The 27,458-nt window shown below is 32.7% G+C and overlaps 1 protein-coding gene across 5 annotated transcripts in view; it reads left to right on the plus strand.

Annotated features, from left to right (window-relative positions):
- LOC130444092 (zinc finger protein 609-like) overlaps positions 1-27,458 on the plus strand; it is a 62,585-nt gene that overhangs the window by 4,667 nt on the left and 30,460 nt on the right. The window contains exons 2-5 of one of the 5 annotated variants that reach the window (XM_056779112.1): positions 4,661-4,681; positions 21,447-21,804; positions 21,949-22,194; positions 23,660-24,315. In XM_056779112.1, the coding sequence (XP_056635090.1) occupies positions 21,522-21,804; positions 21,949-22,194; positions 23,660-24,315 (1,185 nt within the window). In that variant the 5' untranslated portion in view covers positions 4,661-4,681; positions 21,447-21,521. Of the gene's footprint in view, positions 1-4,660; positions 4,682-21,443; positions 21,805-21,948; positions 22,195-23,659; positions 24,316-27,458 lie in introns of all 5 variants that reach the window. The other 4 variants (XM_056779094.1, XM_056779121.1, XM_056779103.1 and 1 more) reach the window with 4 other exon arrangements.

Raw genomic sequence — 27,458 nt, forward strand, 5'->3', positions numbered from 1 at the left:
GATGTTCCATTTTGTTATCGTCTGGTATATTTTGCAATAAACATTTAATGATGGCTATTAATTAATTACCTAATTATCATTAAAGTAAAGTAAAAAGTATACAAGTAGAAAAAAATTTTTGATTTATGAATGGGTTAAGGACGAAGCAAAGGTATCCGCCCTCGTATAATAAGGTATTATAGAAATTTTATGAGATAACTTAATCAAATCGGAGACATGGAAAAAACAATTAAATATATTTTTAATTAAAATTCCGGTATTTTTAGTCTTAATTTTTTTGTTTCTCTTTTATGGTTTGAAGGACATAATGGTATAATCGTTGGTTCGAGTTCGCGTTGGCAAGTCGCGAGGAAATACTACTTGTCCTGAAAACGTTCTTCGCTTTTATATTCCTCGCCTATAGCACCGAGTGTCGCCGTCTTTCCCCTTTTGTGAGAAGCGAATCTATGAAAAATCGATTTGTCAAGGAATCAGTTGTCAGCGATAAGACGCTCAGGATTCTTTAAACGCTAAAAGACAAAAGAATTCCTTTAATAAGCGAAAGTCGTCGAAAATAATAAAGTTGTTTCGAATTTTTTTCAATGGGAATAATTGAATGAATGAAAAATACATATTGCAGCCCTTTTTTTAATTTTCCATTGTGGTTAAGTTAAACCTTAAATAGACGTGTTGTAGAAGTTTAAGAAAATTATGAAAACTTACGAATTTAATCAGGATAATCAGATATCAGTGAAAGAAAAAATAAAAGTGAAAGACGTGGAAATTATTTTCAGAATTGTAGGTCCATCTGGAAAATCAAAAACCAAAATTTTTTAAAATTCACCCAATTGAGTGATAATCAAAATCTTCAACAAATTCTTTGGGGGAAACTTGTTATGATTCTGTACAACAGATTTCTATAAACTTGATGTTATTTGAAATAAATTTTATCAAGCAATACAAAATATCTATATCTTTATGGAAAATTAAAAAAAAATAATTTACAAGGCATTGTATTTGAAATAAGAAAGTTGATATCGGCCACTATAACATGACTCACCCTATATAATTCATTTTATTTCGATGTTCCACTCCGTATATTCATTCAACAAATTTTATAACGATTTTTCGTAAAATAATTTATTTGTATGACACTTTAATTGTAAAATAATCTTTTTTTAACACGTCCTCATTTATTTATTGACGAATTTGTTTCATTTCGATGTTCCACTCTGTATATATTTGGTAGCTTAACGATTTGTAACTAAAATTCGTTTACGGTCTCGTGGTTAGGTTGTCGTCTTGCAGTCAAATGGTCGTGGGTTCAAGTCTAAATGTAAAAAGTACAACTTTGCATATTTTTTATTTTATTAATTAGATTCAACAAATTTTATAACGTTTTTTCGTAAAATAATTTATGTGTATGACACTTTAATTGTAAAATAGCCCTTTTTTTAACACGTCCTCAATTATTTATTAACGAATTTGTTCCATTTCGATGTTCCAATCTGTATATATTTGGCAGCTTAACGATTTGCAACTAAAATTCGTTCACGATCTCGTGGTTAGGTTGTCGTCTTGCAGTCAAATGGTCGTGGGCTCAAGTCTAAATGTAAAAAGTACAATTTTGCATATTTTTTATTGTATTAATTAGATTCAACAAATTTTATAACGATTTTTCGTAAAATAATTTATTTGTATGACTCTTTAATTGTAAACTAGCCTTCTTATCAACACGTTTTCATTTATTTATTAACGAATTTGTTCCATTTCGATGTTCCACTCCGTATAGATTTGGTAGTTTAATGAATTGTGACTAAAATTCGTTTACGGTCTCGTGGTTAGGTTGTCGTCTTGCAGTCAAATGGTCGTGGGCTCAAGTCTAAATGTAGAAAGTACAATTTTGCATATTTTTTATTGTATTAATTAGATTCAACAAATTTTATAACGATTTTTCGTAAAATAATTTATTTGTATGACTCTTTAATTGTAAACTAGCCTTCTTATCAACACGTTTTCATTTATTTATTAACGAATTTGTTCCATTTCGATGTTCCACTCCGTATAGATTTGGTAGTTTACTGAATTGTGACTAAAATTCGTTTACGGTCTCGTGGTTAGGTTGTCGTCTTGCAGTCAAATGGTCGTGGGTTCAAGTCTAATTGTGAAAAGTGCAATTTTTTATATTTTTCATTTTATAATAATTTTATTAATTGAAATAGCCTTTTTTTCAACACATCCTCATTTATTTATTAACAAATTTATTCTATTTGGATGTTCCACGCCATATAGATAAAAAATATCGCGTCAGACGTGCTATTAAAGATATCAGTGTGTGTGAGAGTGTAGATTTGTTGAAACCTATTGTCCCTTTCATCCTGTCGGTTTCTGTCCGATTCATTCCTTTCTATCACTTGATTTGCACAAAGAAGCGTTATTTAACTTGGTAGTTTTGTATTGTATGTGATTCGATTGTATGTTCGTGACAATGTTCCTCATGGGTTACGGTCTTCGCGTAATTGATCTGCCAGTGACAATATGGTTGCTTCCGAACATGTCCGGACCGACAGAACGCAACAGCGCGACACTTTATTATCTTAAAATGCGCGACGTATCGTGTATTTCGAATACGGATATTACTCGCATCCCTTTTTAGTAGGTACATAATCCACAATTAAATAGAATCTCAATTTATCGCGTGGAACTTATTATGGAATTTATCCATTGCTCAACAGTGTCGAATTGAAAAAATAAATTCTTTTATACATGTATTTATTGTAATTGGAATGTCATACAAATATATTATGATTATAAAATGGAAAATATGTAAAATTGCACGTTCCACAATCATTCTTGAACCCACGACCATTTGACTGCAAGGCGACAACCTAACCACGAGACCGTCAACGCATTTTAATTACAAATCGTTAAGCTACCAAATATATACGGAGTGGAACATCGAAATGTAACAAATTCGCCAATAAATAAATGAGGACATGTTGAAAAAAGACTATTTTACAATTAAAGTGTCATACAAATAAATTATTTTACGAAAAATCGTTATAAAATTTGTTGAATCTAATAAATAAAATGAAAAATGTGCAAAATCGCACGTTCCACAATCATACTTGAACCCACGACCATTTGACTGCAATTTACTACCTAACCACGAGACCCTCAACGCAGTTTAGTTACAAATCGTTAAGCTACCCAATATATACGGAGTGGAACATCGAAATGAAATAAATTCGTTAATACATAAATGAGGGCGTGTTGAAAAAAAGCCTGTGACAGGTCGATTTGTATTTTTAAACGCGTAAGAAAATATCGATGTCAATGTAAGAATTGTCCAAAACACGCTAATCAGGTATAGAAATGTCTTCTAACGTTACTCAACCTCTGAGGCAACATTATAACCGTCTTTGCACAAAAATAAATCTAATGCGTCAGATCAGGAGATCGTGCCGGCCATTCTATCGATCCGCGCCTCCTTGTCCACTCATTTAAAAATAATTAACGGCAAATTCTGGGAATTTCACGGTAAAAAACGGCAGTTTCGAGCTTGTCAGAATTTGACAAGACCTCTTCAATACACCGGGCTTTTGAGCAGTCCAAATCTTTTTCTATTGTTCTGTACAGCTTATTTGTATTAGGTCAGTTTGAAAGTAAAAAAAATACCTCTACCAGTACCTGATAATTGAATAATAAACTTCATAATAGTAGCATTCATCGAGACATTAAATTGTTTTAATATTAATAATTTAAAACATTCTTTAACTTGCGAAGTAAATTAAATAATAATTATTTGACTTTTTTTTTAATAGCCCACTTAACATAAATTATGGGAGACGTAATAATTGTGGGTTTTTTGCAAAATCGTGATCGGTAACTAGAAATTATCAGGGAGGAAGATCATTAACCGTTTTTTAAAGCTAATGTTTTTAGAAAATTAGTCCTTGTATGATCTAGTCCGTTCTCAAGTATTGAAATACATTTTTCTACCTGCTACTGAGAAGAAAAAAAAGATTTTAGATGTACCTAATAATGGGTTTAGTAAGATAAACATGTGAAGATTAGATGATGTCATTGTTATAATTACTTTTGGGCTTTTCTCAAAGGCGTTTGTCTTATAATACGAGGTCTATCCGTAAACTAAATTCCGTTTGGTTATAGAAAAAAACTTCTCTTAGCCAGCTTGAACCCTTAAACGGCTTGAGCAACAAAATCGCGGTTTCAGCAACCAAAAAGCTACAAATTTTGCATATTTTTTAACGATTTTTGCTAATTTGAGACTGCTTCCTTGATAGAACTTTATTAAACCTAACTTGTGTCTCACCTATAACTTTTTTGAAGTTAAAAGCAGGTTACTTAGGTGACGAATGCTTTGTTAAAATAATACTCTTTCATAAATAAAAATAGACTACAGTTCGGAGCAATGGTAAAAATTTAATGTACAAAAATGGAGCATATATAAATATTTCGTTTATCAATTTACGAGGGGGGTTAAAGACGTCAACAACATTCATTATTTCAACCGTTCTTAAATACTAATTGTACTATTTTATATTTTACTGCATTCTAAAGAAATGGGTGGTTTTTGTGAAAAATTTTTCGTATATAATTCGTGTAACTTCCCTCATTTTCCATAACACATTTCTACTAATATTGGTGTTTGTTTCAGAAAGAATTCGGCCGACTTAGTGTGAGTATATGATTCTATAGTAAAATAATTTTCATTCATTTGTTGTTTATTCGTGCAGTATGTGCCCCTCAATCGTTCGTGGGGAACTGTACGCAGGGTTTTATCGATAATATTTTCAAATTTGTATTGGAATAGAAAAAAAAACATCCAGAATTTATTGAATTAAATATTATATTCACGAAAATGATTTTTTATATACAACTAGCATTTAATTAAGCTCTATCAAAGTAGCAGTGTCAAATTAGCAAAAATCAATAAAAAATATGCAAAATTTGTTGCTGAAATCGCAATTTTGTTGCTTAAGCCGTTCACGAAAAATCGCAATTACTACTAAATTCATATAAAGCTAGCATAAAATTTCGATAAATCAATAAAACTACCTAAAATTAGATAAAAAGACTGGACGGATTTTTAATACTAGCAGTAATATTCTTGACACATGCTAGTTTGAACTCGACTTGCTACACGGAAAATGGAGACAAGATTTAGTTGCTACATTGAACAATGTTCAAACGAGCCTACATGCCACCTTGAACTTGACTTGTTGAACAACAAATGTTAAAGAAATGTATTCGCTACATTGAACAATGTCTAAATGAGCCTAAAGAATAAGCAACAAAATGGGAACTAAAAATCGATCAGCAAAACACGTTTTTCGGTTTTTTTTCGACAACAATAACTCACGAACGAATCAACCGATTTTGATCTGCTTGGCGGCAATCGACGTGGCTTTTTGTTGTTAAGAGCTGATTCGTTTTTGGAATCGATCGATGAAGCTAAAGTTGAAGATAAAAGTTATTTAAAAAAAAAACAAATTTGGAAAAAAAATTCGTAGCTTTTTTGAGATTTCTTCAAATCTACTGGTCCGAATCGGTTCAAATAAAAGTTTGGTCAAGCCGTTTCGAATGGCTCTAACCGCGATGGAATCGGTCGAGCCATTCAAAAGTTATAAGAGGGTCACATAAATACATACGGACATCATCGCGGAAATATTGGCGGCGATCGACGTGGTTCTTTGAGGTTAAGAGCTGGTAAGTTTTGAAATCGATCAGTAGAGCCGTTTACAAATTATTTCAAAACAGATTTAAAAATCGATTTTGTTGCTTATTATTTAGACTCATTTGAACGTTGTTCAATGTAGCAAATAAATTTCTTTAGTATTTGTTGCTCAATAAGTCAAATTCAAGGTAGCATGTACTAGAAAAATTGTTGCTGATCGAAAGTATAGGCCAATTTTTAGTTTCCATTTTGTTGCTTATTATTTAGGCTCATTTGAACATTGTTCAATGTAGCAACTAAATCTTGTCTCCATTTTTCGTGTAACAAGTCGAGTTCAAGCTAGCATGTGTCAAGAAAATTACTGCTAGCATAAAAAATCGTCCGGTTTTTGTTTAATTTTCGGTAATACTTACTTGCAGCAACAAATTTTGGTTCACTAGTTGACTTGATATTTATTGATTTATCGAAATTTTATGCTGGCTTTAAATGAATTTAACATTAATTGCGATTTTTTGCCAACGGCTTGAGCATTAAAATCGTGGTTTCAGCAACTAAATAGCAACAAAAAGCTACAAATTTTGAATATTTTTTCATTGATTTCTGCTAATTTGACGCTGATACGCATCACCTAATTAATTTAAACTTTATATACAAATTCCTCAACAAATTCGGCGCATTTTTCATCTCACAAGTTTTAGTCTGTCTTCAAATTAGAGTTGGGGGAGAGTGGGAACTTTCTTATAAAAAATTGCGGTTCTGCTTAACCGATCTTTATAAACTTGATATTGTTTGTTTGATAAACTTTCGTCCAGCAATACAAAATAGATAAATCAAATTAGTATTGTTAGATTATATGAGCAATTGTATTTTGATCAATGATGACAAATTTTTTGACTGTATCCCGATACTTTTTCTATACCTTTGAAGACATAAGTATTGATTCAATTATTCTTTGATGTTAATCTTAATATTATTGTCCTTCATCCTCCTTCTTCTCAAAATAAAACTGTCCAAGAACTTCGTCAAAATGACAACGTTTCGATCTTTTATTTGATCTTTATCAAGCCTCTGTGTAGATCCAGGGTTTTTTGAATGTTGAAGTCTTGATAAAGATCAAATAAAAGATCGAAACGTTGTCATTTTGTCAAAGCTATTGGGCAGTTTTATTTGAGTCGTCAACCCATTAACACCATTCGAATTTATTCTTTTATAATATTCAAAATGACGGTACCAAGTTTTGCATTAGAACTTTGGTTTTATTAATATCTCGTATATATATATAAAAATAGACTCTAGATTTGATTAATTTACTCGTCTCGAATAAACCAATAAAGTATATAACTTATTAACTAACGCATAAATAAATTTATTGGAAAGAAACATGTTTATATTACTGATAACGATCTATCGTGAACCAGGGCAAATGCCAATTAATCATTTACTTTGTATACATTTGCTGAAACACGTATACGAATTAAACTAATTATTCACAATTACGATCGTAGCTTTTCTTAACGATTTGAATCGATTGAAATGATTAACGTCTCTTTAAATCAACTTTAACATTATATTAATTTATTTTTTTTATACGAAGACTATACCTGGCCTGACCTAGAGATGGCGGTAGTTGCTTGAAAAATATCACTGTATTAGAAAGTACACAATCTATACAGTTTGAAGAAATACGCCACATTGTTTATTATTTGTTTGGCAGTCATTGATAGTGAACGTCTTCAGTTATGTGATGTTTTTATTTAAAATATAGAAGCTAAACTAGATTCTAATCTGGGTGACCAGCATCCCTGTGGTCGACCGAATGAGGTGAAGACTTCAGAAATGTTGAGAAAATCCACAGAGCAAGTTAACAGATACAGTAGATATTCTAAAAAGTGCAGTACATCGCAAATTAACTGAAAATTTGTACATGAGAAAGCTGTGCGCCCAGTTTTTGCTCGCAATGGAACAAAAACAAAAGAACAATCAAAACAGTGGACTGAAAACATGCTCAAAAGAAGACAAAGACCGTTCCATCTGAAAGCAAGGTCATGGCGTCGGTTTTTTGGGATAATTTTCATTGGCTATCTTGAAAAAAGAAAAACAATCACTTATAATTACACAGGTTACATTATAATTTGCATCCCTTATACAATGTGTCCAAAAAATTGGTATATAAATGCACTATGTTCATTTGTATAAGATTGAATTTGTTTTTTCAGTCATTTTCCTCAAAAAGTTTAATAAAATGACACTATATTGGTGGACTATTAATTTGCATCACTTATCTAGTGTGTCTCCAGATAACTGTTAAGCCTGAAACTGACTATGTGATAATTAAATATTAAAAAAAAATTATAAATTTCTTTAATTTCTTATTTCTTAGACCTTTTGATATATCAATGCATTTAAATGTTCTTGATTTTAGGACTCTTCTGTTTTAAAATGAGTATTTTTTTAATTTTTAAAAGAAAGATAAATTTTGACGTTTCGACTTTTCTTTAAATCTTTATCAAAATATGATAATAATACTGACAATTTGCTTATTTATATTGATTTATAGATCATCTTCATCATGAATATCAAAATAAGAATAAAATATTTTTTTTAACCAGAAAGATTGATTTTTTCTAAGTTTTTACGTAGCAGTCATCAATTAAATTATTTGTAGTTTTATTAGAATTTACAAAATAGAATTAAAAATTGTACTTAAATTATTTAGATCTTTTCTATCATTTATAGCTTTTTCGTTCTTATGAATGTGAACCATTTCTAAAAATTCCATTTCTCTTGTATTAAATTCCGTTTCAATAATTTTTGAATCTTTATAATTGAATTATTGTTTTTTTTGATATTTCATGGTTCGTTAATGCAGTTCTATTTATTTTTTTTTATTGTAATTATGATTTTTTTAGTCTATTTTCTAAATATTGAGATATCTGCCCCCTATGTACACAGGGTCACAACTAGAACAAGGCACTTGATGCATTACTTCTTTTGTTTTTTTTGTGTTTTAGAAAAGAAAAGTCGAAACGTCAAAATTTATCTTTCTTGTAAAAATTATCAAAAAAAAAAAACTAAAACAATTATATTTATATTGTTTTTACGTACCTTGTATACGAATAAAAAAATAATATCCAATATTTATTTTGTGAGTTTTATGACAGAGATTTTTATGATAAATTGTTTTCTCCAATAATCAACATATTTTTGGGACACACTATATTATATAAGATGCAAATTTTTGAAATTTAATAAACGAGGGCTTACTCCAAATTTTCAAATTTTTACAATTGGAGTACACTAGTTATATTATTAATTTGCGTCCCTTATATAGTGTGTTCCAAAAAATTGTATATAGATGCACAGTATTGTTGTAATCGATTTGAGTTTCATAAAAATGTCTCCAAGACCTAAAACCGATGATAAAATGATTATATATTATTTTTTTTTACACTCATATACAAGATTTTTCAAAAAATATAAATTTTGCTTAAGATCAAACTTAATATCAATACTGAGTCAATTATTTTAACTTAATTTTATAATTTTTTAACTGCTACCACTATATAAAGGATAAAAATTAATAGTATGACCAGTAGTAATTTTATTGTATTAAAAAGTATTGTTTCATCAACACAAAGTACCAGTTCACACATCCGTTATTGCAATAGCCGATATTAATAAATTGCTACCTCATGCACCCTATTCAACAGATTTAGCCTCCTTGGATTATTTTATTTTCCCAGACTTGAAGAAATGACTCGTTGGTCAGAGATTTTCCAACAATAAAGAGTTGATGTCGGCAGTTAATAGTTATTTTGAGAAACTTAACGATTTTTATTATAAAAAGAGTATCGAACTTATTGAACATCGCAATTTTGGCTTATTTATACACGTCAAGACGCCATCTCCCTATTAAATCTCGTAATCGTTTCCGGATACAGAAGTATACATCTTATGTACAAACACATAAAGATGATTTGTATGCAAGGGGTTATAGTGAATGCGTTGGAGTTTGATGTTTGAGTTGTAAATTTAAAATAACTTTAGTTTTTCTTTTGTTCTCTGGTTTAATGGCAGAATGAAATGTGCTCGATATATGTTTATTATTGAATTTGGCGTAATTACAATGAAATTTTATTACTTCGACGCTGTAACAAGTCAATAAAGTGGGAAAATGGAACATCATCATAAAATCGACAATTCATTGTTAACCCTGTACATATCCATCGATTTTTGCTTTTTCTACTAAACCGTTTATTCATCTTAGTTTTTCCTTCATCTACACTATTATATGTCTTTAGAAACTGTCTTTCTCAACGACAAATCGTTAGTTGTTTTTAATTATTGTCTTTGTTAAAAAGAAACTGTAATTTGTCTTTAGAAACTGTCTTTCTCAATAACAAACTTCCAATTGTCTTTAGAGATTTTCTTTGTTAAAAACAAACTGTTATTTGTTTTCAAAAACTATCTTTTATAAAATCAAACCCTTATTTGTCTTTAGAGACTTTAGAGAACCGTCATCTGTACGTAGGAACTGTCTTTTTTGAAAACAAACTTTTATTTGTCTTTAGAGACTTTAGAGTCTTTCCTTTAAAAACTTTAGAAAATCGCCATTTGTACGTAGGGACTGTCTTTTTTGAAAAAAAAAAAAAACTTTTAATTGTCTTTAGAGACTTTAGAGAACCGTCATCTATACGTAGGAACTGTCCTTTTTGAAAACAAACTTTTATTTGTCTTTTAGAGACTATTTTTTTCAAAAATAAACTGTATGTTGTCTTTAGAGACTGTCTTTGTTAAAAACAAACTGTCATTTGTCTTTAGAAACTATCTTTTATAAAAACAAACCCTCATTTGTCTTTAGAGACTTTAGAAAATCGTCAACTGTACGTAGGGACTGTCTTTTTTGAAAACAAACTTTTATTTGTCTTTAGAGACTCTTTTTTTTTTTCAAAAATAAACCGTATGTTGTCTTTAGAGACTGTCTTTCTCAATGAAAAATCGTTAGTTGTCTTTAGATATTGTCTTTGTTAAAAACAAACTGTCATTTGTCTTTAGAAACTATTTTTTATAAAAACAAACCCTCATTTGTCTTTAGAGACTTTGGAAAATCGTCAACTGTACGTAGGGACTGTCTTTTTTGAAAACAAACTTTTATTTGTCTTTAGAGACTCTTTTTTTTTCAAAAATAAACCGTATGTTGTCTTTAGAGACTGTCTTTCTCAATGAAAAATCGTTAGTTGTCTTTAGATATTGTCTTTGTTAAAAACAAACTGTCATTTGTCTTTAGAAACTATCTTTTATAAAAACAAACCCTCATTTGTCTTTAGAGACTTTAGAAAATCGTCAACTGTACGTAGGGACTGTCTTTTTTGAAAACAAACTTTTATTTGTCTTTAGAGACTCTTTTTTTCAAAAATAAACCGTATGTTGTCTTTAGAGACTGTCTTTCTCAATGAAAAATCGTTAGTTGTCTTTAGATATTGTCTTTGTTAAAAAACAAACTGTCATTTGCCTTTAAAAACTTTAGAGAATCGCCATTTGTACGTAGGGACTGTCTTTTTTGAAAACAAACTTTTATTTGTCTTTTAGAGACTATTTTTTTCAAAAATAAACTGTATGTTGTCTTTAGAGACTGTCTTTGTTAAAAACAAACTGTCATTTGTCTTTAGAAACTATCTTTTATAAAAACAAATCCTCATTTGTCTTTAGAGACTTTAGAAAATCGTCATCTGTACGTAGGGACTGTCTTTTTTGAAAACAAACTTTTATTTGTCTTCAGAGACTCTTTTTTTTCAAAAATAAACCGTATGTTGTCTTTAGAGACTATCTTTCTCAATGAAAAATCGTTAGTTGTCTTTAGATATTGTCTTTGTTAAAAAACAAACTGTCATTTGTCTTTAGAGACTCTTTTTTTTCCAAAAATAAACTGTTAAATTAACGACTTATTCATGAAGGGGTGATCATCAGATCGGGAGACTTCACATAATGTGGATTTATGCTTATAGGATTTTGAATTATTACCCCAAAAGAGACGACATTTCAGTGAATGACTGCGCGTTTCTCTTTTATCATAAACTTTCACGTTTCGATCGTGACGCTCATGAATCGCAAGTCCATACGAGATCAATTTTCTAAACATTTTGACGCGACTAACAAATTTGTCCACATATTTAAATGTTCCGATTCGTAACCTTGTTTTCTGGTAAGTTTTTATTCAAATCGTCCCTGTCTAAAATTTGTCTATGAATAATTTAAACCACTTAAGTAAGTTGTCTCATAAATATATCTTCATCCACGTTCATATGAATGTTTCTCAAGAGATCAACCAATTAAATTCTATTCTAAGAGATGTTTTTAAGGCCATATTGTATTTAAATTGTTTGCCAAACGATGCGGTAGGTACGCTAACCGGAAGTGGTTTATGTAGTACTAAAAGGTTGTTAGTCTTTAGAGCGTCGACATACGAATGCGTTGGCAACGTCGATTTAGATAAATAGAAATACCGGTCGACGTATACAATTGTATTATACGTATTATAAACATCATAAAAACATTAAAACTGGAAACAGTCAAGCGTATCAGCTTAAAACTGAATATTGAATGCATTGCACAGAATCAGTCTTGCGTGGTAAAACTACGTATCGAGTAACGTCACATTTATGTCATTCATAGTTGAAAATTTTAATAATATATAATTGGATAGCCAGTAAGCCAGTTATGAATGAAAACTTTACAATATAAATGAATTTCTATTGGCCGAAGCTATTGGAAAGCGAATGTACATGATTTCTTTGAAATATTCCTGCTAGGCAGTTCGCGATAAGCAGTGGCGTGGCTTGGTGAGATTTATTTTTCACCCTCTATTTCAGAAACGATTTACCGTATGAAAAAAATTTTGCAACAAAAGTTGTAGAGAATTTAATGCTCTACAATATTGTATAGCGTAAAACCCATAGGAAACGAGTTATTTGCAAAAAATTATACGTGAGTTTTGAGAAGAGATGTTTTTTCTTTAAAATTAAATCATATGTTGTCTTTAAAGACTGTCTTTCTCAATGACAAATCGTTAGTTGTCTTTAGTTATTGTCTTTGTTGAAAAACAAACGTTCATTTGTTCTTAGAAACTATCTTTTATAGAAACAAACCGTCATTTGTCTTTAGAGACTTTAGAGAATCGTCATTTGTACGTAGGGACTGTCTTTTTTGAAAATAAACTTTTATTTGTCCCTAAAGACCCTTTTTTTCAAAAATAAACCGTATGTTGCCTTTAGCCAGTAAGCTAGTTATGAATGAAAACTTTAAAATGGTTTAACATTTGTTATACGGAGAGGAAAAATAAATATTGATATTGTGGAATTAATCATACCAAATTAAAAAATTAAAAATAATGTTCACTCCCCGTATAAAATTCGGTAAACATCTAACAAGACCATGTCAGTCCACGTGGACTTATCTTCAGTTTACCAATAAAAACATCGAATCGTCAACATAAATGCATTTATATTGGTCGAGGCTGTCAGAAAGCGTATGTACACGATTTCTTCGAAATATTCCTGCTAGACAGTTCGATCGTGATAAGCAGTGGCGTGGCTCGGTGAGATTTATTTAATTTTTAAATTTCTTTAAATATGAGCGCGTACTCTGCATTCTATTTCAGAAACGATTCATCGTATGAAAAAAATTTTTAAACAAAAGTTGTAGAGAATTTAATGATCTACAATATTGATAATAAATACAAATAGCGTAAAAGCCGTAGGAAACGAGTTATTTGCGAAAAATTTGCAAAAAATCGTTTTTTATGAGCTTTAACCCCCGATTTTTAAAGTTGCTCACATCGAATTATACGTGAGTTTTGAGAGGAGTTTTAACGACTTCATAGCTGGGAATCTAGATTTTCTGAAATTCTTGCCTAAATCTACTTAAAATTACTGGACAATTACGTCAGATAAAAGACAAAAAAAGTTCTAATAGACCCCTGGGGTACAAAAAGGTATCAGTTCACGTCTGGTACCCTGTTGAAACCAAACGCCCTTACAGGCAGGTATATTTTACTCGTCTATTTGCGTTTTATAATTCAATATTCAATTGTAGCGAGTTAACGAGGTTTAATAATGATTTTTTTCTAAGTTCCAAGTTAGTAGATCAAACAAAATTGTCGGCAAGGGTTTTTATAATCTGCAATTGATGTTTAAAAACTTATGGACAGCACTACGTATTTGGTTGGGTGGGAGTGTTGATATCACAGCTCTGTAAAAACTAGGAGGATGCTAATAAACCGAAGTTACCGAAGGTTACATCAACGACAATATAGATAAGTTGAAAATTGTGTTATTAACAAGAAGAAAGTATTGATGATATTTTTTATACTTCTAGTTACTAGATATAATATACTTTTTCGAAGTAAAGCAATTTTTGTACTAAAAAAACAATCTCCTTTCAAACCGCTCTCGTTTGTACAAACAAATAGTTGGTAAATGAATCGTTGAATGTTAAGACATCTCGATTTGAAATAAATATTAATATTTATTCTGATTTTCGAGGAAATGATGAATTTGCCAAATATTAAACAAAGAAAAAGTATTCCGGGAACGTTGACTTGTATTATATATACACGTATAACGTAATACAACAAATTACCGATTAAGAACGTAGAAAATAATGAAAAAAAACGTGAAGGTGATTAAGTTTTAAGACAGTGATTGATATTGCAATTTATGTTATTTCTGAAGTTTATTTATTACGAATCTAAACTAGAATGTTTATTATTGAAAGAAGAGTGTCATGGTAAATTTCATAATAAAAAATAACCGATTCGATAATAGAATTATCGATATTTGGAATTTGTATTTTGGTAATATTCAATTTTGGTTCATTTTTTTTTTCATAATCAATCTCAAAACCTCGACAATGTCGTGCATTTTTATAATTATTAGTAACCATTTTATTATGGTAATTAGGGCCTATGTGCCCGACAAAGTCCATGTGGCACTAAATCATAAAATAACAATTTTTTTACTTTAATAGATATTTATAACTCCTCTATCGATATATTTTGATTTCTTTTATATTTTCTCCCAAAATATTAATGCACTGTTGGAAAAAATGTATAAACCCATTCAAGATTAGATCTTTTTCCATAAAATGAATATAAGAAAAATAAACAGTACCTAGATGTAGCAAAAAAACAATAATTGCTTGTAAATAACTACAAAACAAAATTGGCAAATGATTGTGCATTTTTTTCGTATCATACAGTATTGAGCCGTTAACTAACTCTGAACGTGGAGTGGATAGCTGTGGAATGACCTCTCTATAATAGAAAAAGCGTGTTTACGGATCAGGCAAACGGATTCAAATATAAATAAGGAAAAAATAGTCAATATTTCGAATATTACAAGTACTGGCAGTGAGTCCTACTGTTTAGTATGGGTAAATATGTCAAATTGATTCACACAGCACATACCCTAGATGTGATATGAAAAGAAAACTTCAATTTCAAAGAAGTGTCTACAACAAACCACATGAATTTTACAGCTTCAACTACGTACATATAGATGACAGCTTTGAATGTTACAAGCAATATCGCTAACTAGTCAGAACTAAAAACCGCAATTTCAGCAGCAAATCGCTAAAAAAACAGAATTCTTCAACAATTAATCCTTGATTTTAAGGTACGTCCACACTCGAGCAACATGTGGCAACTTGTAGCAATTTTATGTTGCATGCTGTAGTTTTGTGACATGATGGAGGAAGACTTATTAACTGCTTCCGCGTGCTTTCTAATTTTATGTGGCGATTCACGATAACGGAAGTGTAAATGTTGGGTCCGTCCAAGTTTGAAGAAAAAGGAAGAATATGGTGGACAGGAATTATTATCGGATTGAAAGAAAGATGACGTTTTATTAGAACTTCGAACCGATGGGTGCTTCAAAAATTTTTTACGCATGAGTAGTTCAGATATGGAATTTTTGCTGCAAAAAATTGCACCAGTGTTTAGAAAACCAGATATAAACTGGAGAAAGGCTATACCTCCAGAAGAACGATGCGCTTTCTGGCAACTGGAGATTCCTACGGCAGCTTGATGTATTTATTTAAGATTTTGAAACAAGCTATCTCAAAGATAGTACCAGAAGAATTATTTTTTAACATAGTAGTATTTAATATTTGTAGGATTCCAAATACATGGATGTTGTCTGTAATTGTCAATTAAATTTAAACAATTCTCCGAAGTCCACTTAAACGTCATCACGCGGCAGTCTGTCTAGTCAGTCAATTTGCAACAGGTCTCAAATCGCTACAATTCGTGCACATCGAAGCAATGTTGACAAATGTTTCACTTTGTTTTATATTATCCTTTGATCTTTACAGCTAAAAACTGATTTATGCAATATAATACAACTTATGTTGAATCGCAACACAACATATTCCAACAAATATAAACATTTTATGTTGTATTATATTGGAAAATGTTGCTCCAGTGTGGACGCGTCTTTAGAGACGCCAAGTCACAGCTATTTTTTTCGGTAAAATTCCAAGAAGTAAATAGATTGATTACTTATTCAGACCTTGCAAAATTAAACGTTGGAAGGTCATTTTTGCCTCTAATAGTTTTAAACTACATTTTTTTTTATCAATCGGTGTTGATATGCATCGAAAGTTTTCAGTGCTGTGGATGGTGTAAAAGAAGAAATATCAAAAAAATACCTGTATAAAAGAGATGCCTTAAAAAAGATAACTATCTTGTTTTATGTTCGAGGTAAACATTAAAAACCCATTTGAAAGTTCATGGTTTTGTTGGGAGGAATTGTGGTATGTAAATGGACGTGTCTCGCTTGGCTATCGGTTTTTCTTTTATACTTTCCTGCATTCTTTCACAAAGCTTTTATCCCGAACTCTTTAGATATTAAGGAATATCATTATTTTTATTTTTTAACGCGACTCTAATTTAACTAAATCACTAGTTGGATTGCGTTCACTAATATTAAAATCTGTAATTATGAAAACAATCTGATAATCAAACTAAGTAAGTAACTTGGCATAAGATTAAAATTACTAATGAGAAAATTAATGTCACTGTTATAATAAGCATCCTGGACGCAGTGAAATGGATCCAGTACTCAACTCATGCCCATCCTCCATTTTCTCTAGGCTACCAGGATGAAGAATCTATCACAACTCATAGGTGTGGATCCTGGCGGATCTCTTGAGTTAGTTTTTGACGACTATTTTCGAGCGCCATTTTCTCAACTTTTTTGATGTTTTCGATTACTTCAGAATCTTCAATGATTTGTGCTTCTTAAATATTTGCGCTCGTTATATTTGACATTTCCATAACCATAACTCCATTGGAAATGTTAAATTTCGAGCAAACTCGTCCAATTTTTTTCTTCAGCTCGACAAACTTTTCCCATAAAATTTAGAAATATTACTGCTTCCAATAACAATAATAGAACGTTTTCATTTTAAAATGAATGAGTTTCAATAATTATTAGAGCTCATGCTGTTTGTTTCTGGATATCCTTGATTGATTTTTAAACATTGAAAGTCGTATGCCACATTCTGCTGAAATATTTACAAACGAAATTTGACTGAAGGTTGACAACATTTTGACTACGCCATAATTCGGACGTCATCTGTAAAAATTCAACATAAATCTAGCAATCTAGTTTTTAAACTCATATAACGAATACTGCTTATTAAAAATTACTTTTTACGTTTAAAAACAATTGAAGAAACCGAAGAAAAGTTTAGTGAATATTATTTTATGGATAATTTGAATAAATGGGAATCTGGGTGAACTGAATTACCTTTTATATGTGACTTTTTTTATAGAGACAAGTTCTAAAAAGGTTTTTTTAATTTCAAGAATTCGAAGGTTCCAGAAGGTGGTTTTAATATATGAAGCGAGAGTCCAGCTGCTATAATTCGTACGCTAAACGGTGTATTTGAATAAATATTTGTGAATATTAGAAAAACGCATGAAATCTTCTTAGTACATTCAATTACATTTGGAAATTTATTGTTACGAAATCGCCAACTGATATAGACCGTGAAGCCGGTCCTGTTCTAATATATGAATCGAAGCTAAAGTTTGTCGAATGCACGGAACATTTCCATTTCCAAAGGTTTGTTTGCCGTTAATTTTATAAAACAACTTCTAATAAAGGCCTTTTTGATTGTTTACGGCAATTTAGAGATTTCCAAGAAAAGAAGATTCTAGAATATGATTATAGGGACTATGAAGCCATTCTCTAACAGCCAAAGGGATTCAGTAAACTATATAGTGTCATAGTGAATAAATTGGGATAGTGAAAAGTTAATTAAAAGGTGTATTTGAAAAAATTCGATAAGTGTTAAGTAGTAAGTGTTAGTGAATAGTGGATACCTCACTCTATTTAGTATTATTGTATAAATAAAAGGAGTATTTGAATAAATTAGATAAGTGTTTAGCAATAAGTGTTAGTGAATAGTTCAGTCTATTTGGTATTATTGTATAAATAAATTACGTAAGTAAGGTACACCGTTCATACAAATTTAATCCACTGTAACATCAAAATCAAGATCCAAGAGAAGAAGATTCTAGAATATGATGATAGTGACTATAAAACGATTCTCTACCAGCCAAAGGGATTCAGTAAATTATTTAGTGTCATAGTGAACAAATCGGGATAGTGAAAAGTGAATTAAAAAGATGTATTTGAATAAATTAGATAAGTTTTTAGTGCTAAGTGTTAGTGGGTAGATAGAAAAGTGTTCTCCAAATTCGATATGAATGAAAGATTACCTCGTTTTTGCTCAATTTGGTCACAATTTTTTCACAATATAAAAGGTTTTCTTGAGCTGCAAAATGTTATTTTTTTTTAATGAATGAATGATTATCTCAATTCTGCTCAATTTATTCGCGATTCTTTCGAATGTTAACACGTTTCTTTGTCCTGCAAATTGATTTTTTGCTTAGAAAAATTTACCACTTTATATATATATATACTTAATTTTATATTCTCATATAAAACTAACCCTTCGACAAACAATAAATATATCACCCTTATGCATAGAGATTATCATTGTCATAAAAACATGTCTCGAATAGGCATTAACCGATTCGTCCTGCCTCTACACATATACGTACACACAGTTGATTGCTCACCCTAATATATAAAATCCTCCACAACCGGTTTTGTACAAACAAGCTCGACACGACACGGTTGAAATTAGTACTTATCGACTTTTTTTTTCTACCGAAGGAAATTACACACCACTTGATTATCAAAACTGCTTGTAACAACATTTGTGGCATCGAATGATAATGAATGTTGAGTTATGTTAACGTTTTGATGTGTTTTTATTAGATAAAAAGTTGAATATCGAAACAACGATAATATCAACACACATATTCTCACTACACCGTGCAATTTCATTGTCTTCATTCGTCCATGGTCTAAAGAACGCCCTATTTAAAGAAATTTAAGAATTAAATAAATCTCACCAAGCCACGCCGCTGTTTATAGCTGCCTGTCTAGCAGGAATATTTCGAAGAAATCGTGTACATATGCCTTACGACAGCTTCGGCCAATAGAAATGCATTTATGTTTACCATTCGATGTTTTCATTGGTAAACAGTGAAGATGATAGCTCAAGAGGACTGACGGTTTGTTAGATGTTTACCAGCGCAAGTTAAAACTTGCAAGTACCGGCTGATTTATTTGTTATTCTATATAAATATTCATAGTATTAAAAGCCTTCAAAGTCCTTTATTTTTATTATTTTATTAAATTTATTTTTGATCTCTTGTACAGGTTGTCCCTGTAAAAGTTACGGATTATTAACCATTGGGCTTGAGCCCACCTGGCCTTGTTCTAATGTATAATTTAGTAGAGATATTCATTCCTGAATTTTTTGAGGAACACCCTATATAAAACCACTACTAAATTATGACAAATCAAGTTTCTGATGAGTCAAATCAGTTCACGTGTTGTCATGTCAATATGAAAGGTGAATTCGTATTTTTTTTTCAATAAAGGTGTGGAAAACTTGCACTAATCAACTGTGTTAGCTTAAGGCTTTTTTTAAAGCTCTTTCATTTTTGTAGAGTGAGTAAAAGAAAACAGTTTTTGTGAATTTGTAAACAACTAAACGGTTTTTCGTAGAACTCAGTTTTTCATGAACATCTAATTTGATTGGCTTAACAAATCGCTTTTCAACTAAATATAAATATTAGCTTTTGATAAATCGTTTTATCAATAACTAGATTCAAGTTTTTACATTCTTATTGATCTAATTCAAATGATTATATCGTCATCGATCATTTAATCACAACCATTTCAATTTATCAAATTCCTTTTTGTGTTGACTATTAATTTTATTAAATTCTTCTTCCACTATCCAAGAACTGGATATGAATACTGTATAATGTAATTGCTGTTAACGCTATAAAAGATAAAAAAACAAGAATGTTGAGGCGTTTACTATCGAAACCTATATAGAATTCGATAAGACTCAAAAGTTGCAAATTTATGGCTATTTATCATAGTGATCCAGAGATTTGCTCAAATTCCATAGCATCAGCACTCATTGTAAACTTGCAGTTTTGATTAAGCTTCTCTTCAAACGCGAACAAGTTTTAAAGTTAACCAAAGACGGACATCCACATCTTTCTTCATCGAGCACTTGATCACGTCAATTTCTTTTGCTTGAGTCCGAGGAGGTTAACATCGAAGGAACATTAATCAACAACTCAAGATTAAGATAGCGAAGAAGATCTTCAAACGCCTCCACGTCAGAGCAGGATTCGTGGAATGTTATGTGTGGTCAGTACTGTTGGAAACTTGGAACTCGAAAGTTCAAATGATCAGAAAAATTGAGATGTGACTCTATAGACGCATCTTTAAGATACCCTGAACTGCTGAAGACGCATTGGTCTCAAAAGAAAGCTGTTGACAATCATTAAACAGAAATATAAACCTCCACGTCAGAATAGGATTCATGGAATGTTATGCGTGGTCAGTGTTGCTGCACGAAGTGGAAACTTGGACCTTGAAAGCTCTAATGATCAAAAAACTTGAGGCATTTGAGATGTGGTTGTATAGACGCATCCTGAAGATACCCTGAACAGATAGAATCACCAACGACGAAGTACTAAGCGTATTGGTTGCAAAAGCTGTTGACAATTATTGAGATAATAAAAATATCTTACAACAACACAACATAATGCAGTACAGAGAATGGACAGATCTCAGCGTCGGAAAACTATTTTATGTTCCGAGGGACAGAGACGCATTTAAAAACGTGATTGCCAACCTTCAATGAGAAGTCGATACGAGAAGAATAAGGAGAGTCTGAGGAATTGCTCGCAACTGTCATTACAGCGCTGCTGCTGATAGAAATATACCCGTTTAGGATTTTAGGATGGGCCCAGTATAGGCCCAGATTTGAACTCTGGCACTAGCTTGGAAGCCATTATTGGCCTAGACTTGGTGGAACTCTGGGATGATAACTGGGATGGCCTGGTTGCCTAGATAAACCCAAGTCTGGTTCGCAACCGTAGGCCAGGCTGGTTGCTTACATAGACTTCAACTAGACTTGACTGACTTATAGAATGGCCGGGGCTAAGTTACCCAGACTTCATTATTGGTTTGCCAAGGCTGGATTTACTAGCGTCAGCGCAAGCTAAGTCCCGTCGTTTAAGTCTGTGTATTTGAGAATTATCTTATTTCGTATATTTTTCGATGAGAGTATTAGGTTGTGATGTTCTGATTTGTTTCAGCAGGGATAAAATGCAGTGTGTGGTGTTTAGGGGCGCCGCGGGGCAGGGACTCGGCGGGCTGGCCCGCCGACAAAGCGGATGGCGACCCCAATGAGATCCAGTTCGCAAGAAGCGCCGGGCCACCGAGCGAGGGTGGCGGACTCGTCAAGGAGCGGGAACGCCACGGCGAAGTCATCAGATCAGAGTATTACCACCTCTGCCACTGCGACTGTTGCTGTTACTGTACCAGCTGCACCAGCTGCAGCTTCTTCGATTACCAACGCCAATTCGTCAGTTGTTAGCGGTAGTACCGCCGTTACAACAACCCACCAACCGACTAGTAATTCTAATTTCGAATACGATGACAACGAGTGGGATATAGGTAAAAAATTTGTTTATTTCATATCTTTACTACAATATTTGACTACAATATAGTGTCCATTGACATAGTATGGACTTGAGAATATTCTTATTTATCCCTCTCTCATCTTTAATTAGATAGATTGCGCCATCTAGATGTTTACAGGTATCGGCGATTTGATTATCGATTTGGATGCGGATATAGAAAAGACAAACGATCAGTCGGGGGGTATGGCGGCCAACGCCGGCTCCGGGGGACCACAAGCCTCCAAAACACAAGCTACGGCTAAAATGCACATCGAACATTCGGCTACTGCTGATAAAGGTCTAAAAATGAAAATAAAGCGCACAAAACCCGGTACTAAAACTTCCGAAGCTAAACACGAGATCGTCAAATCCAACGAGCAAAACGGTAAAGTAATTTTTTTTTTGCATTTTCTAAAAAAATATTTTTTCGTTAATTTGTGTTGTTTTCTCTGTTGAATGAATTTACGAATTTGGTTTTGAATTTACTACCGTTGTTGTGAGCAATAACGCAGTTTCTTTGATACGATGAAGGATTTTTTTAAGCGACCGAATGTGTCGCAAATGCAAAGTAGCAGAAACTACTAGAATTTTTCAAAATAGCACCCTTCTGCATTTATACATTGCTGCCAATAGATTTTTCATTTTTCTTACGTCTCCAGGAATACCTGGACTGTCGATTCCATTCTCTGGAATCGCGTTCCGCTTGTCGTTTTGCTTTCTGGACACTTCATTTGAGGAATTCTCAACTTATAAGTAATTATTTTGATACCACGAAAAATTTGCGTTGGTCTTGCTGGTCGAAGGGTGTCCAGAATAGTCGTCGTCTTCCACACTTCCCCTACCTTGCTTGCTTCACATAAAAACACCCTATCCAGTAAAAGCTCCATGTACTTCGTACAGTATTAGCGATCTGTTCTTTTTAATGGCCAAGACTGACTGAGTACCGATTTTTTACCAAGTTTCCAATATCCCACTCCTCCTGTCGTGCGCACGCAGACCGGCTCTCGTCCGCACGATCTCTCAGGACAAAACCAATCTTGCACTTTCAGAACAGACCCTGTATAGACACGGAATCTAAGCGTACAAATACGCTTGATGACGAGAAAGAGCGACAACTCTTGCTCAAGATCATTTAAAACTCGAAATGTTTCGAAAATATATTTTGCCGTTCTTTAAAGGAGAAAACAACTACTTTCCTGGCTAATACCTCAGCGCTTATTGAATTACGTCTCATCTGAAGAGCGTGATGTTCCTCGAACTTTTTGTCGGTTTCAATATCTCTAATGACTCGCAGTTGCATAGAGTGGGTTGTAACTAGGTTCGACGTTCTAGCGTCTCCTCAGAGCGGTATAACAACTTCTCGTTCGGAGTAACTAATCGTAACTGGAAACATCACCAGCCAGTTTTACTATTTGGTTTCTGTAGTTAAATATTCCCTTACTTCCATTTGCGAACCACTGTTTAGATAAAAATCATCGTAGTTGCCTCTACTATTTACCTCTTAACATTGTTTCGAAATTAATTATTTTGAGAATTCAGTCTACTGGGCAATGTTCAACTACACGAATCAAATAACAGCGCAAGCTCAGTTCGGATGAGATACTACGAAGAAGAGGTTGTTACGCCGTTCTGATGAGATGCAAGAACGTCGAATCTAGTCAGCGGTTGCAACCTCTCCTTTCATTTGTGAGGTAGATGAACATCACGCTATTTGGAGGAGATGTAATTCAATATTCGTCGAGGTATTAGCTAGGAAAGTAGTTGTTTTCAGTTTAAAAAGAGTACAGACTATATTTTCGAAATAATATTCAGATGTGAATAGTAGAAATCTGAAAGATAATTTTTATTAGGTATAGTGGACCAGTCAGATATGAAAGGAGTTCCTAAACACGGCGGTCCACCAACAGGTGCCGGTAATTCGAACGTACTTAGTCCAGCAGCGGCGGCGGCGGCTGCTGCGGCGGCTAATACCAAACGTGGTTCTAGCGGTCATCGTCGTGATAAAATAAGGGACAAACACAGTTCTTCTTCGTCAAATTCCTCGAATTCGTCACAATCTTCGTCGTCGTCATCGTCGTCGTCTTCTACGTCAAGCGATAAATCTACTACGAAAGCGGTACCCAGTGGACAATCGGGATCCGCTCAAAGTGCTGTGAATGTGACCGTGTCCGAAATGAACGGCTTAATGCGTGTTAGTGCGCCACAAACCGGTCCACCGCGTTCGGTATTTCCGGCTAGTACAGGACCAGGACCACCACAAGGTTCGTCAGTAACAGGCGGTCCCTCGCCCGCGGGTCCTCCGCCTAGTCCTGCAGCCGCTACCGCTCCCGGTTCCGCGTCGAAACCGGAACAAGCTAAAGTGTTATCGTCGACGAACTCCGCTACTGGTGCTAGTGTAAGTGGTGCCGGTGCTGTTGGCGTTCAGGTGCAATCTTCGAATCCCGCCAATACAGACGACAGAAGTACATCGCCGCCTCCACCTAAAAAGGTCAAAAACGAATCTAGGGTGAGTTGGAAATTTTTTTTACATGAATTATGTTGAAATATTTTAAATTTGAGGCATTTTTTATTCTTTAATATTTCAATGTTGTTCTTATTTATATAAAAGAATTTCGATCACAAAACGGGTGGGACAAATTTATATACTAACTATTTACTAGCACTTCAACATTTAACTATTTGCTAGCACTTGAACGTTTAACTTTTCACTAGCACTTGCACTCACACATTTAACTATTCACTTGCACTTACTCGTTTAATTATTCACTTGCACTAGAACGATCAACTATTCACTAGCACTTGCATTTACACGTTTAACTATTAACTAGCACTTCAAAGTTCAACTATTTACTATCACTTCAAAGTTCAACTATTTACTATCACTTAAATATTCAACTATTCACTAGCACTTGAACGTTCAAATATACACTAGCACTTGCACTCACACGTTTAACTATTAACTAGCACTCACACATTTAACTTCTACTAGCACTTGAACGATCAACTTTTCACTAGTACTTAAACGTTTAACTATTCACTAGCACTTGTACTGACCCACATTTAACTATTCACTTGCTTTCACACGTTAACTATATACTAGCACTTGAAACGATCAATTATTTACTAGCACTTGAACGATTAACTATTTACTAGCACTTGAACGATTAACTATTTACTAGCACTTGAACGATTAACTATTTACTAGCACTTGAACGATTAACTATTTACTAGCACTTGCATTCACACATTTAACTATTCACTTGCACTTACTCGTTTAATTATTTACTAGTACTTGACGATCAATTATTTACTAGCACTTCAATATTCAACTATTCACTAGCACTTAAATATTCAACTATTCACTAGCACTTGATTTTACACGTTTAAATATTAACTAGCACTTTAACGTTCAACTATTCACTAGCACTTGATTTTACACGTTTAAGTATTAACTAGCACCTCAAAGTTCAACTATTTACTAGCACTTGCATTTACATTTTACACTTTACATTTACAATTGCACTCACACTTGTAACTATTCACTTGCACACATACTTGTAACTATTCACTAGCACTCACACGTTTAACTATATATTAGCACTTGAATCATCAATTATTTACTAGCACATCAACGTTCAACTATTCACTAGCACTTGAACGTTCAACTATTCATAAGCAATTGCACTCACACTTGTAACTATTCACTTGCACCCACACGTTTAACTATATACTAGCACTTAAACCATTAATTATTTAGTAGCACTTGAACGATCAATTATTTCCTAGCACTTGCCCTCATATGTTTAACTATTCACTAACACTTAATATCTAATTTATTGAAATGGACAGGTACTTCCGGGAGTATCCTCGTGCATAAAATACTAATGTTATGTTGACGCAATAATTCATGAAACAAATTGACATATATCCGTTTAAACAATTAATAATTAACTACTTATTATTATATCACAATAAAATTATAATGTCAATTGAACGAGAATGAAATTACGTTCAAGGAAACGAATTCATAACATTAACGTAATTACTTAATTAAGATAAAACGAGCATGTAAATGAATCGAAATCAATGAACTTTGCGAATGTCAATTAACAAACCATAAAAAATTCAGTTATGTAAAATATACAATCTACGTGTTATCTTTAAATGTTTGTTTTATTTATGTAAAGTCTATAATTTATTTATTTATACGATCGACAACATTTATTAATCGGTTAACCGAATTTATTTACGTTACACGCACTTATTTATATATTTATACGATGCAATTATTTACATAACTATTTATATTTACTAAATAGTCGATGTTAATAAACCTAAAATCCTAGTGAATGGAATTTATTTAGAAACGACGATGATATAAGCGATTAAAACCAACCGTTTAATTCATCCACTTCTCTTTACAATTCTTATTGGAGGTATTTGAGACGTGGCTCTACCGAAGAATTTTGAGAGCTCCGCAGACAGCAAGAAAAACCAACGAAGAAATTCTGTGGAGAACGTGAATTGCTGGATACGATAAAACGTAGACAAACAGCGTACCTGGGACATGTGATGTGAAGCTTCAATTAATAAAAAATTGGACAGAGGTATAAGAGAATTAATTTATACCACCAGAGACAAGATAAAATGGTCAGAAGAGATCGCAAACATCCATGGATAGCATAAAGAAGTAGAAGAAACATATTTCGACATGGATATTCGCAACCAGGTTGAAAATTAGCGGGAATCTATCAATCCAATAAACGAACATTATTTTTGCTTGACCAATATCAAAAGCTTTTAGAGGAAATCGAATCATACACTAAAATATGCGGAGGTGTCTTCTGTAATCAAAATAATCCCTCAATCAGAAGAAGTTTCTGCGCCTTCATTTAGTTGTTGGAAAAAGTTCAAGTAGTTCTGGAAACGAAGCAATTGAAACAGAACTTACAGCTTCTGTCAGTCCTCAAGCACCGTATTTAATTGACTAATTGGAACTTGATGATTTGGATTCGACCAAAGAAAAAGTTGAGACTGAAACATTGGAATCTGCTTAAGACGGGAGACCACAAAAGTTCTGTAATGACATTGACTGGGTTATGAGCATAGCTCAGAGGAATGGAGACTGTTCATTGATTCCTCAAAGTCAAAGTCTATAGACTGTACTGCTTTGGTTTTAGAACTACAAACTAATGTTGCTTTTTATGCGAGCTGTAAGAGCAATATGGCCGCCAAAAACTGTTTACGTTTACGCAGTATGACCTCCTTTGCAAATCAAATTAGGGCTAATCAAAAATCTTGTTAAAGCCATGGACAAAGTTTCAAACTCAAAGAACCGGCATTTGTTACCACCTTAAATGAGAAACAAAGCTTGAATGGCGTTTTTCAAACTTTTTTGGGTTACTACAGATCTCCTGAATATTCTGACCTCTTGAAAAAAATACTCCACGTCCTTGAGAACACACAGCAATGCTTGCAGACTCTTGGACACTCTGAATATAAAAAGAAACATGCGGTTTAACTGATACAACGTACGATTTTTTGAATGATAATAGACCGTGAACCACGTGAAAGGTCTAAAGAAATATGTTTTTTTAGTACTGATAATAAAACTTGAGATCCATAAATACAAGTACATAAAAGGGCAAA

Source organism: Diorhabda sublineata, chromosome 1 (assembly GCF_026230105.1).
Source record: "Diorhabda sublineata isolate icDioSubl1.1 chromosome 1, icDioSubl1.1, whole genome shotgun sequence".
NCBI lineage: Eukaryota > Metazoa > Arthropoda > Insecta > Coleoptera > Chrysomelidae > Diorhabda > Diorhabda sublineata.